This window comes from Coregonus lavaretus (genome assembly GCF_964263955.1).
Source record: "Coregonus lavaretus genome assembly, chromosome: 2".
Taxonomy (NCBI): Eukaryota; Metazoa; Chordata; class Actinopteri; order Salmoniformes; family Salmonidae; genus Coregonus; species Coregonus lavaretus.
In genome coordinates this window covers 50,750,309-50,763,300 of record NC_139989.1, presented here as the reverse complement: position 1 = coordinate 50,763,300, position 12,992 = coordinate 50,750,309, and the positions used below count along the sequence as shown (strand labels likewise).

The 12,992-nt window shown below is 44.3% G+C and overlaps 1 protein-coding gene across 1 annotated transcript in view; it reads left to right on the top strand.

Moving 5' to 3' along the window:
* The window catches only part of LOC311143757 (nucleobindin-1-like), a 24,507-nt gene extending 11,965 nt beyond the window's left edge, over positions 1 to 12,542 (top strand). The window contains exons 10-13 of the mRNA XM_084179635.1: positions 10,189 to 10,278; positions 10,369 to 10,542; positions 10,758 to 10,872; positions 10,995 to 12,542. Coding sequence (XP_084035761.1) covers positions 10,189 to 10,278; positions 10,369 to 10,542; positions 10,758 to 10,872; positions 10,995 to 11,083 — 468 coding nt within the window. The 3' untranslated portion in view covers positions 11,084 to 12,542. The remainder of the gene's footprint in view (positions 1 to 10,188; positions 10,279 to 10,368; positions 10,543 to 10,757; positions 10,873 to 10,994) is intronic.
* Positions 12,543 to 12,992: the final 450 nt, after the last annotated feature.

Here is a 12,992-nt window from a genome sequence, read left to right as displayed (position 1 = left end):
GTTCACCTGTCATCCTTTCTCTCTCTGTCTGTTCACCTGTCATCCTTTCTCTCTGTCTGTTCACCTCTCATCCTTTCACTCTCTGTCTGTTCACCTGTCATCCTTTCTCTCTCTGTCTGTTCACCTGTCATCCTTTCTCTCTCTGTCTGTTCACCTGTCATCCTTTCTCTCTGTCTGTTCACCTGTCATCCTTTCTCTCTCTGTCTGTTCACCTGTCATCCTTTCTCTCTCTGTCTGTTCACCTCTCATCCTTTCTCTCTATCTGTTCACCTCTCAACCTTTCTCTCTCTGTTCACCTCTCATCCTTTCTGACTGTCAGTTCACCTCTCATCCTTTCTCTCTGTCTGTTCACCTCTCATCCTTTCTCTCTCTCTGTTCACCTCTCATCCTTTCACTCTCTCTCTGTCTGCTCACCTCTCATCCTTTCACTCTCTCTCTGTCTGTTCACCTGTCATACTTTCTCTCTGTCTCTTCACCTGTCATCCTTTCTCTCTCTGTCTGTTCACCTCTCATCCTTTCTCTCTCTGTCTGTTCACCTCTCATCCTTTCACTCTCTGTCTGTTCACCTCTCATCCTTTCTCTCTGTCTGTTCACCTCATCCTTTCTCTCTCTGTTCACCTCTCATCCTTTCTCTCTCTGTTCACCTCTCATCCTTTCTCCCTCTGTTCACCTCTCATCCTTTCTCTCTCTGTTCACCTGTCATCCTTTCTCTCTCTGTCTGTTCACCCCTCATCCTTTCTCTCTCTCTCTGTTCACCTCTCATCCTTTCTCTCTCTCTCTCTCTGTTCACCTCTCATCCTTTCTCTCTCTGTTCACCTCTCATCATTTCTCTCTCTGTCTGTTCACCTCTCATCCTTTCACTCTCTCTGTCTGTTCACCTCTCATCCTTTCACTCTCTCTCTATGTTCACCTCTCATCCTTTCACTCTCTGTCTGCTCACCTCTCATCCTTTCACGCTCTCTCTGTCTGTTCACCTGTCATACTTTCTCTCTCTGTCTCTTCACCTGTCATCCTTTCTCTGTCTGTTCACCTGTCATCCTTTCTCTGTCTGTTCACCTCTCATCCTTTCTCTCTCTGTTCACCTGTCATCCTTTCTCTGTTCACCTCTCATCCTTTCTCTCTCTGTCTGTTCACCTCTCATCCTTTCTCACTATTGTCTGTTCACCTCTCATCCTTTCTGTATGTTCACCTCTCATCCTTTCTCTCTCTGTTCACCTGTCATCCTTTCTCTCTGTTCACCTCTCATCCTTTCTCTCTCTCTGTTCACCTCTCATCCTTTCTCTCTCTGTCTGTTCACCTCTCATCCTTTCTGTCTGTTCACCTCTCATCCATTCTCTGTCTGTTCACCTGTCATCCTTTCTCTCTGTCTGTTCACCTCTCATCCTTTCTCTGTCTGTCTGTTCACCTCTCATCCTTTCTCTCTGTCTGTTCACCTCATCCTTTCTGTCTGTTCACCTGTCATCCTTTCTCACTCTTGTCTGTTCACCTCTCATCCTTTCTCTCTCTGTTCACCTGTCATCCTTTCTCTGTTCACCTCTCATCCTTTCTCTCTCTGTCTGTTCACCTCTCATCCTTTCTCACTATTGTCTGTTCACCTCTCATCCTTTCTGTATGTTCACCTCTCATCCTTTCTCTCTCTGTTCACCTGTCATCCTTTCTCTTTGTTCACCTGTCATCCTTTCTCTTTGTTCACCTGTCATCCTTTCTCTCTCTGTTCACCTCTCATCCTTTCTCTCTGTCTGTTCACCTCTCATCCTTTCTCTCTCTCTGTTCACCTCTCATCCTTTCTCTCTCTGTCTGTTCACCTCTCATCCTTTGTCTGTTCACCTCTCATCCGTTCTCTGTCTGTTCACCTGTCATCCTTTCTCTCTGTCTGTTCACCTCTCATCCTTTCTCTCTGTCTGTTCACCTCATCATTTCTGTCTGTTCACCTCTCATCCTTTCTGTCTGTTCACCTCATCCTTTCTGTCTGTTCACCTCTCATCCTTTCTCTCTCTGTCTGTTCACCTGTCATCCTTTCTCTCTCTGTCTGTTCACCTGTCATCCTTTCTCTCTCTGTCTGTTCACCTGTCATCCTTTATCTCTCTGTCTGTTCACCTCTCATCCTTTCTCTCTCTGTCTGTTCACCTCTCATCCTTTCTCTCTGTCTGTTCACCTCTCATCCTTTCACTCTGTGTCTGTTCACCTGTCATCCTTTCTGTCTGTTCACCTGTCATCCTTTCTCTCTCTGTTCACCTGTCATCCTTTCTCTCTGTTCACCTGTCATCCTTTCTCTCTCTGTTCACCTCTCATCCTTTCTCTCTCTGGCTGTTCACCTCTCATCCTTTCACTCTCTGGCTGTTCACCTGTCATCCTTTCTCTCTCTATCTGTTCAACTCATCATTTCTCTCTGTCTGTTCACCTCTCATTCTTTCTCTCTCTGTTCACCTGTCATCCTTTCTGTCTGTTCACCTCTCATCCTTTCTCTCTCTGTTCACCTCTCATCCTTTCTTTCTGTTCACCTGTCATCCTTTCTCTCTGTCTGTTCACCTCTCATCCTTTCTCTCTGTCTGTTCACCTCTCATCCTTTCTCACTCTTGTCTGTTCACCTCTCATCCTTTCTCACTCTTGTCTGTTCACCTCTCATCCTTTCTCACTTTTGTCTGTTCACCTCTCATCCTTTCACTCTCTGGCTGTTCACCTCTCATCCTTTCACTCTCTGTCTGTTCACCTCTCATCCTTTCACTCTCTGTCTGTTCACCTCTCATCCTTTCACTCTCTGTCTGTTCACCTCTCATCCTTTCTCTGTCTGTTCACCTCTCATCCTTTCTCACTCTTGTCTGTTCACCTCTCATCCTTTCTCTCTCTGTCTGTTCACCTCTCATCCTTTCTGTCTGTTCACCTCTCATCCTTTCTGTCTGTTCACCTCATCCTTTCTCTCTGTCTGTTCACCTCATCCTTTCTCTCTGTCTGTTCACCTCATAATTTCTCTCTGTCTGTTCACCTCATCTTTTCTCTCTCTGTCTGTTCACCTCTCATCCTTTCTCTCTCTGTTCACCTCATCCTTTCTCTGTCTGTTCACCTCTCATCCTTTCTGTCTGTTCACCTGTCATCCTTTTTCTCTCTGTCTGTTCACCTGTCATCCTTTCTCTCTGTCTGTTCACCTGTCATCCTTTCTCTCTGTCTGTTCACCTGTCATCCTTTCTCTCTGTCTGTTCACCTCATCCTTTCTCTCTCTGTCTGTTCACCTCTCATCCTTTCTCTCTGTCTGTTCACCTGTCATCCTTTCTCTGTCTGTTCACCTCTCATCCTTTCTCTCTCTGTTCACCTCTCATCCTTTCTCTCTGTTCACCTGTCATCCTTTCTCTCTGTCTGTTCACCTCTCATCCTTTCTCTCTGTCTGTTCACCTGTCATCCTTTCTCTCTCTGTCTGTTCACCTCTCATCCTTTCTCACTCTTGTCTGTTCACCTCTCATCCTTTCTCACTCTTGTCTGTTCACCTCTCATCCTTTCTCACTCTTGTCTGTTCACCTCTCATCCTTTCACTCTCTGGCTGTTCACCTCTCATCCTTTCACTCTCTGTCTGTTCACCTCTCATCCTTTCACTCTCTGTCTGTTCACCTCTCATGCTTTCACTCTCTGTCTGTTCACCTCTCATCCTTTCTCTGTCTGTTCACCTCTCATCCTTTCTCACTCTTGTCTGTTCACCTCTCATCCTTTCTCTCTCTGTCTGTTCACCTCTCATCCTTTCTCACTCTTGTCTGTTCACCTCTCATCCTTTCTGTCTGTTCACCTCTCATCCTTTCTGTCTGTTCACCTCATCCTTTCTCTCTGTCTGTTCACCTCATCTTTTCTTTCTCTGTCTGTTCACCTCATCCTTTCTCTCTGTCTGTTCACCTCATCTTTTCTTTCTCTGTCTGTTCACCTCATCCTTTCTCTCTGTCTGTTCACCTCATCTTTTCTCTCTCTGTCTGTTCACCTCATCTTTTCTTTCTCTGTCTGTTCACCTCATCTTTTCTTTCTCTGTCTGTTCACCTCATCCTTTCTCTCTGTCTGTTCACCTCATCCTTTCTCTCTGTCTGTTCACCTCATAATTTCTCTCTGTCTGTTCACCTCATCTTTTCTCTCTCTGTCTGTTCACCTCTCATCCTTTCTCTCTCTGTTCACCTCATCCTTTCTCTGTCTGTTCACCTCTCATCCTTTCTGTCTGTTCACCTGTCATCCTTTTTCTCTCTGTCTGTTCACCTGTTATCCTTTCTCTCTGTCTGTTCACCTCATCCTTTCTCTCTCTGTCTGTTCACCTCTCATCCTTTCTCTCTGTCTGTTCACCTCTCATCCTTTCTCTGTCTGTTCACCTCTCATCCTTTCTCTGTCTGTTCACCTGTCATCCCCTTTCTCTCTGTCTGTTCACCTGTCATCCTTTCTCTCTGTCTGTTCACCTTTCATCCTTTCTCTCTCTGTCTGTTCACCTGTCATCCTTTCTCTCTGTCTGTTCACCTCTCATCCTTTCTCTGTCTGTTCACCTCTCATCCTTTCTCTGTCTGTTCACCTGTCATCCCCTTTCTCTCTGTCTGTTCACCTGTCATCCTTTCTCTCTGTCTGTTCACCTTTCATCCTTTCTCTCTCTGTCTGTTCACCTGTCATCCTTTCGCTCTCTGTCTGTTCACATCTCATATTTTCTCTCTGTTCACCTCTCATCCTTTCTCTGTCAGTTCACCTATCATATTTTATCTCTCTGTTCACCTCTCTTCCTTTCTCTCTGTCAGTTCACCTCTCATCCTTTCTCTCTCTCTCAGTTCACCTCTCATCCTTTCTCTCTCTGTCTGTTCACCTCTCATCCTTTCTCTCTCTGTCTGTTCACCTCTCATCCTTTCTCTCTGTCTGTACACCTCTCATCCTTTCTCTCTGTCTGTTCACCTCTCATCCTTTTTCTCTCTCTCTGTTCACCTCTCATCCTTTCTCTGTCTGTTCACCTCTCATCCTTTCTCTCTCTGTCTGTTCACCTCTCATCCTTTCTCTCTCTGTCTGTTCACCTCTCATCGTTTCTCTCTCTGTTCACCTGTCATCCTTTCTCTCTCTCTCTCTGTTCACCTGTCATCCTTTCTTTCTCTCTCTGTCTGTTCACCTGTCATCCTTTCTTTCTCTCTGTCTGTTCACCTGTCATCCTTTCTTTCTCTCTCTGTCTGTTCACCTCTCATCCTTTCTTTCTCTCTCTGTCTGTTTACCTGTCATCCTTTCTCTCTCTCTCTGTTCACCTCTCATCCTTTCTCTCTCTCTGTTCACCTCTCATCATTTCAATCTCTCTGTGTCTGTTCACCTCTCATCCTTTCTCTCTGTCTGTTCACCTGTCATCCTTTCTCTCTCTATCTGTTCAACTCATCCTTTCTCTCTGTCTGTTCACCTCTCATTCTTTCTCTCTCTGTTCACCTCTCATCCTTTCTCTGTCTGTTCACCTCTCATCCTTTCTCTCTCTGTTCACCTCTCATCCTTTCTCTCTGTTCACCTGTCATCCTTTCTCTCTGTCTGTTCACCTCTCATCCTTTCTCTCTGTCTGTTCACCTCTCATCCTTTCTCTCTGTCTGTTCACCTCTCATCCTTTTTCTCTCTCTGTTCACCTCTCATCCTTTCTCTCTCTGTCAGTTCACCTCTCATCCTTTCTCTCTCTGTCTGTTCACCTCTCATCCTTTCTCTCTCTGTCTGTTCACCTCTCATCCTTTCTCTCTGTCTGTTCACCTCTCATCCTTTCTCACTCTTGTCTGTTCACCTCTCATCCTTTCTCACTCTTGTCTGTTCACCTCTCATCCTTTCACTCTCTGGCTGTTCACCTCTCATCCTTTCACTCTCTGGCTGTTCACCTCTCATCCTTTCACTCTCTGGCTGTTCACCTCTCATGCTTTCACTCTCTGGCTGTTCACCTCTCATCCTTTCTCTGTCTGTTCACCTCTCATCCTTTCCCACTCTTGTCTGTTCACCTCTCATCCTTTCTCTCTCTGTCTGTTCACCTCTCATCCTTTCTCACTCTTGTCTGTTCACCTCTCATCCTTTCTGTCTGTTCACCTCTCATCCTTTCTGTCTGTTCACCTCATCCTTTCTCTCTGTCTGTTCGCCTCATCTTTTCTTTCTCTGTCTGTTCACCTCATCCTTTCTCTCTGTCTGTTCACCTCATCTTTTCTCTCTCTGTCTGTTCACCTCATCCTTTCTCTCTGTCTGTTCACCTCATCTTTTCTCTCTCTGTCTGTTCACCTCATCTTTTCTTTCTCTGTCTGTTCACCTCATCCTTTCTCTCTGTCTGTTCACCTCATCCTTTCTCTCTGTCTGTTCACCTCATCATTTCTCTCTGTCTGTTCACCTCATCTTTTCTCTCTCTGTCTGTTCACCTGTCATCCTTTCTCTCTCTGTCTGTTCACCTCTCATCCTTTCTCACTCTTGTCTGTTCACCTCTCATCCTTTCTCTGTCTGTTCACCTCTCATCCTTTCTCACTCTTGTCTGTTCACCTCTCATCCTTTCTCTCTGTCTGTTCACCTCTCATCCTTTCTCACTCTTGTCTGTTCACCTCTCATCCTTTCTGTCTGTTCACCTCTCATCCTTTCTGTCTGTTCACCCCTCATCCTTTCTCTTTGTCTGTTCACCTCATCCTTTCTCTTTGTCTGTTCACCTCATCTTTTCTCTCTCTGTCTGTTCACCTCATCTTTTCTTTCTCTGTCTGTTCACCTCATCCTTTCTCTCTGTCTGTTCACCTCATCCTTTCTCTCTGTCTGTTCACCTCATCATTTCTCTCTGTCTGTTCACCTCATCTTTTCTCTCTCTGTCTGTTCACCTCTCATCCTTTCTCTCTCTGTTCACCTCATCCTTTCTCTGTCTGTTCACCTCTCATCCTTTCTGTCTGTTCACCTGTCATCCTTTTTCTCTGTCTGTTCACCTCTCATCATTTCTCTGTCTGTTCACCTCTCATCCTTTCTCTCTCTGTTCACCTCTCATCTTTTCTCTCTCTGTTCACCTCTCATCCTTTCTCTCTGTCAGTTCACCTCTCATCCTTTATCTCTCTGTTCACCTCTCATCCTTTCTCTCTGTCAGTTCACCTCTCATCCTTTCTCTCTCTGTCTGTTCACCTCTCATATTTTCTCTCTCTGTTCACCTCTCATCCTTTCTCTCTGTCAGTTCACCTCTCATATTTTATCTCTCTGTTCACCTCTCATCCTTTCTCTCTGTCAGTTCACCTCTCATCCTTTCTCTCTCTGTCTGTTCACCTCTCTTCCTTTCTCTCTGTCTGTTCACCTCTCTTCCTTTCTCTCTGTCAGTTCACCTCTCATCCTTTCTCTCTCTCTCAGTTCACCTCTCATCCTTTCTCTCTCTGTCAGTTCACCTCTCATCCTTTCTCTCTCTGTCTGTTCACCTCTCATCCTTTCTCTCTCTGTCTGTTCACCTCTCATCCTTTCTCTCTGTCTGTTCACCTCTCATCCTTTCTCTCTGTCTGTTCACCTCTCATCCTTTCTCTCTCTGTCTGTTCACCTCTCATCCTTTCTCACTCTTGTCTGTTCACCTCTCATCCTTTCTCACTCTTGTCTGTTCACCTCTCATCCTTTCTCACTCTTGTCTGTTCACCTCTCATCCTTTCACTCTCTGGCTGTTCACCTCTCATCCTTTCACTCTCTGGCTGTTCACCTCTCATCCTTTCACTCTCTGTCTGTTCACCTCTCATGCTTTCACTCTCTGTCTGTTCACCTCTCATCCTTTCTCTGTCTGTTCACCTCTCATCCTTTCTCACTCTTGTCTGTTCACCTCTCATCCTTTCTCTCTCTGTCTGTTCACCTCTCATCCTTTCTCACTCTTGTCTGTTCACCTCTCATCCTTTCTGTCTGTTCACCTCTCATCCTTTCTGTCTGTTCACCTCATCCTTTCTCTCTGTCTGTTCACCTCATCTTTTCTTTCTCTGTCTGTTCACCTCATCCTTTCTCTCTGTCTGTTCACCTCATCATTTCTCTCTGTCTGTTCACCTCATCTTTTCTCTCTCTGTCTGTTCACCTCTCATCCTTTCTCTCTGTTCACCTGTCATCCTTTCTGTCTGTTCACCTGTCATCCTTTTTCTCTCTGTCTGTTCACCTGTCATCCTTTCTCTCTGTCTGTTCACCTCATCCTTTCTCTCTGTCTGTTCACCTCATCCTTTCTCTCTCTGTCTGTTCACCTCTCATCCTTTCTCTCTGTCTGTTCACCTCTCATCCTTTCTCTGTCTGTTCACCTCTCATCCTTTCTCTCTCTGTTCACCTCTCATCCTTTCTCTGTCTGTTCACCTGTCATCCCCTTTCTCTCTGTCTGTTCACCTGTCATCCCCTTTCTCTCTGTCTGTTCATTTGTCATCCTTTCTCTCTGTCTGTTCACCTTTCATCCTTTCTCTCTCTGTCTGTTCACCTGTCATCCTTTCGCTCTCTTTTTTTTTTTTTTTTTTTTTTTTTGTCATTTAGCAGACGCTCTTATCCAGAGCTCTGTTCACCTGTCATCCCCTTTCTCTCTGTCTGTTCACCTCTCATCCTTTCTCTCTGTCAGTTCACCTCTCATCCTTTCTCTCTCTGTCTGTTCACCTCTCTTCCTTTCTCTCTGTCTGTTCACCTCTCTTCCTTTCTCTCTGTCAGTTCACCTCTCATCCTTTCTCTCTCTCTCAGTTCACCTCTCATCCTTTCTCTCTCTGTCTGTTCACCTCTCATCCTTTCTCTCTCTGTCTGTTCACCTCTCATCCTTTCTCTCTCTGTCTGTTCACCTCTCATCCTTTCTCTCTCTGTCTGTTCACCTCTCATCCTTTCTCTCTCTGTCTGTTCACCTGTCATCCTTTCTCTCTCTCTCTGTTCACCTGTCATCCTTTCTCTCTCTGTTCACCTGTCATCCTTTCTCTCTCTCTCTGTTCACCTGTCATCCTTTCTTTCTCTCTCTGTCTGTTCACCTGTCATCCTTTCTTTCTCTCTCTGTCTGTTCACCTGTCATCCTTTCTTTCTCTCTCTGTCTGTTCACCTGTCATCCTTTCTTTCTCTCTCTGTCTGTTTACCTGTCATCATTTCTCTCTCTCTCTGTTCACCTCATCCTTTCTCTCTCTCTCTGTTCACCTCTCATCATTTCACTCTCTCTGTGTCTGTTCACCTCTCATCCTTTCTCTCTCTGTCTGTTCACCTCATCATTTCTCTCTCTGTCTGTTCACCTGTCATCCTTTCTCTCTGTCTGTTCACCTGTCATCCTTTCTCTCTCTGTCTGTTCACCTGTCATCCTTTCGCTCTCTGTCTGTTCACCTGTCATCCCCTTTCTCTCTGTCTGTTCACCTCTCATCCTTTCTCTCTGTCAGTTCACCTCTCATCCTTTCTCTCTCTGTCTGTTCACCTCTCATCCTTTCTCTCTGTCAGTTCACCTCTCATCCTTTCTCTCTCTCTCAGTTCACCTCTCATCCTTTCTCTCTCTGTCAGTTCACCTCTCATCCTTTCTCTCTCTGTCTGTTCACCTCTCATCCTTTCTCTCTCTGTCTGTTCACCTCTCATCCTTTCTCTCTGTCTGTTCACCTCTCATCCTTTCTCTCTGTCTGTTCACCTCTCATCCTTTCTCTCTCTGTCTGTTCACCTCTCATCCTTTCTCTCTCTGTCTGTTCACCTCTCATCCTTTCTCTCTCTGTCTGTTCACCTCTCATCCTTTCTCTCTCTGTCTGTTCACCTGTCATCCTTTCTCTCTCTCTCTGTTCACCTGTCATCCTTTCTCTCTCTCTCTGTTCACCTGTCATCCTTTCTCTCTCTCTCTGTTCACCTGTCATCCTTTCTCTCTCTCTCTGTTCACCTGTCATCCTTTCTCTCTCTCTCTGTTCACCTGTCATCCTTTCTTTCTCTCTCTGTCTGTTCACCTGTCATCCTTTCTTTCTCTCTCTGTCTGTTCACCTGTCATCCTTTCTTTCTCTCTCTGTCTGTTTACCTGTCATCATTTCTCTCTCTCTCTGTTCACCTCTCATCCTTTCTCTCTCTCTCTGTTCACCTCTCATCATTTCACTCTCTCTGTGTCTGTTCACCTCTCATCCTTTCTCTCTCTGTCTGTTCACCTCATCATTTCTCTCTCTGTCTGTTCACCTGTCATCCTTTCTCTCTGTCTGTTCACCTGTCATCCTTTCTCTCTCTGTCTGTTCACCTCTCATCCTTTCACTCTATCTGTTATCTATTACTTTTTTCAGCTGTTTTCTGTTTTGACAGGTGGACATGAATGAAGATCGACTCGTCAGCCTGGAAGAGTTCCTTAAATCAACAGACAAGAAAGAGTTCAACAGCCCTAAAGAATGGGATGTAAGTAAGGGAGGGACGTTGGGTAGTTTTATAGCTTGTGTGTTGCGTGACGTCAGACTCCACTCATATTCGTCTTCCCCATCCCTCCAGACTTTAGACGACACCAAGCCGGTGTTCACAGAGGCTGAGCTCCAGCGGTTTGAGGCGGAGCTGCGGACCAAGGAGGAGGAGCTGGGAAGGAGGGTGGAGTCTCTTCGTCAGGAGCAGGATCTGCTGAAGGAGAGGGGCAAGGCCCTGGAAGCCCAGAGACGAGAGTACCAACAGGTAGACAACCACTACTTACTCTACATAGTGGTATGGAGGATATCTATCTGTCCATCAATACACTGTGGATAGCCATACTATGAACAGCAAAATACTGTCAAATAAGCCATACTCTTACTATAGCGATTATACCGTCAGTGAAATATGAAACTATGAGTAGCCATATGATTATTATTGAAGGAATTATGACTCAAATGTTTCTCTGATTCTGTCAGGCAGTACTAGAGATGTCTCAGAGGAAGGAGAAACAGGCAGTGGAGGGGCAGCCTCCTACGGGTCCTAACGGAGAACTACAGTTCCACCAAGAGATGCAGAAACTGGAAGATCAAGGTAAACGAGATAGGAGGAGTTTAAAAAGAGCGGGGATGGAGTGAGTTGGGGACATTTTTGCTTTTGTCTCCTCTGATGGGTTCTTTCAGTAATGGAATGTTCTCTCTCGCGCTCTCATTCAGGTGCTAAAGCTCCTGTTGAACAAGAAGTCCAAGAGGCCCAGAATAACCTACCTGCAGAACCACCACAGAACCTGCCCATACACACCTAATACAGCACTCTGATACACATAGGGTTGCAAAGGGAGGGTATGTTACTGGAAACCTTCTAAGTTTACCAGTAAACTACCAGAATTTTGGTAACTTTCAAGGAATATATGGAATTTTATCAGATGACATCTAGTGTCCTTTGGTACTTCAGATTATCACAGGTGTCTTTGAGCATGGTTACATGCACACAATAACACAATTTCGTTTAAAACATGTACATGTTTGCAAGAAGAACGATTTCCCTAATAATCCTGTTTACATGGACACATCTGAAATACGGCTACTGATGAGACTTTAGATAAATTCTGAAAATCGTCAATCTAAAAAAAAACGTTTGACCACAGTGGCCATGTTATTTTTGCAAAACCTTTTTGATTGTGAGTTGGGCCATACAAAGTTTGTATGTGAAAACTAATTCTAATATGCATACTTTGTTTTTCCAAACTCACTTTACTCGTGCATAAGAGGGAGTCTTGCGTTACTGGTGCTGGCACATGCTCAGATCACACAGCTAGAATGCCGATTGAAGGTGTTTACATGCCCTAATCATTCCAAAGATTGCTCAGAAAACCAGATGTTTTAGTCGGCGTATGCTTGCTTAGATTTGGACCGTACGCCGATTTAAGATAAGCAGAGTAAGGTGTTTACATGACTATTTCCATACTTGGCCTACTGCCATAATCAGTTTAATATCGAATTATTTGTGTGCATGTAAATGTATTCATGAATTATCTCTTGCCCTCTGTGTGGCCTTATCACATGTAAAATATATACATTAATCGAATAAGATGTTTTTAAAATAACAAATAAAATGACAACGCTGTAAAACATCCTAAATATAAACCATCAATTTAGTGAATGCCATTAGTGTTTAATATGAGGTTTTCAGAAAATATCCTTTGTATTTCTTTTACACCCTTTTTATTTTTTATTTTACTATGTCTTTGTTGTAAATGTATTGAGGCCAAACTGGTGACAGTTGTGAAAAAATACAGTAGTTGGAAAAGTTTGCGGAGTTAATTGAAAATAATGCAATTGTTGATTAGAATCTTTTTTCATTAATTAGGCTGTTTTCTCTTGAACCATAGTCTATCCACTAGAAACTCATGTACGATATGGACACAGATATAAAACAATGTATACTATATATGAATAAAAAAGGTTTTAGTTCAAGTATAAATTACCAAAGTTACCATAGATTGCCATAGATTACCTGTTAATTACCAAAATTACAGAGGATTCCAGTATGTTTGGTAAAATACTGGTAGCTTTGCAACCCTAAATAAACACACACACATGCTCTCACAGGAACACATCTCTTTCACTGACACACATATCCAGATGGGTACAGCAGATTACATCATACAGCCCAAGCGTACAACCCCAGTCAGTCAGGCACATCGTATCGTCCCCTACCTATCTCTGTGGTTTACATTTTATCTCAATAAATTATTCAACTCACTGGACCTAGCCGCCTTCATTTTAAATTCTCTGTCAGGCCTGTGAAGTGACAGTCTACAGAGGACTACACTATTCTGTCCTTATGTTGTCTGTCTGTGTGTTGTATACCTAGCTTGCTATTTCCACTGTTTCCCCCCCAAATGTCACATTTCTGATTCGTGACCTCTAACCCTTTCCCAGATGAGGTACATTGTTTGAATATTTAATTCCCCTGCCCTTCTGCCCTCACACACTCCTCTAGTTGACCTTTGACCTCTCCTGCCAATAACTGATTTGTCTATTGGTCGCTGGGATCTTGCATGTTTCTGTGCATTGTTGTTTTTCCAGCCTTATCCCTTTTGGCATCGCCCTTCTTATTTTAAATGTAATTTAAACATTCTGTTGAAGGAATGAATCCCTTAGTTGTCTCTGTACTGTACTGTGCTCTCTCCTTTCCTCTGCTGTTGTCCA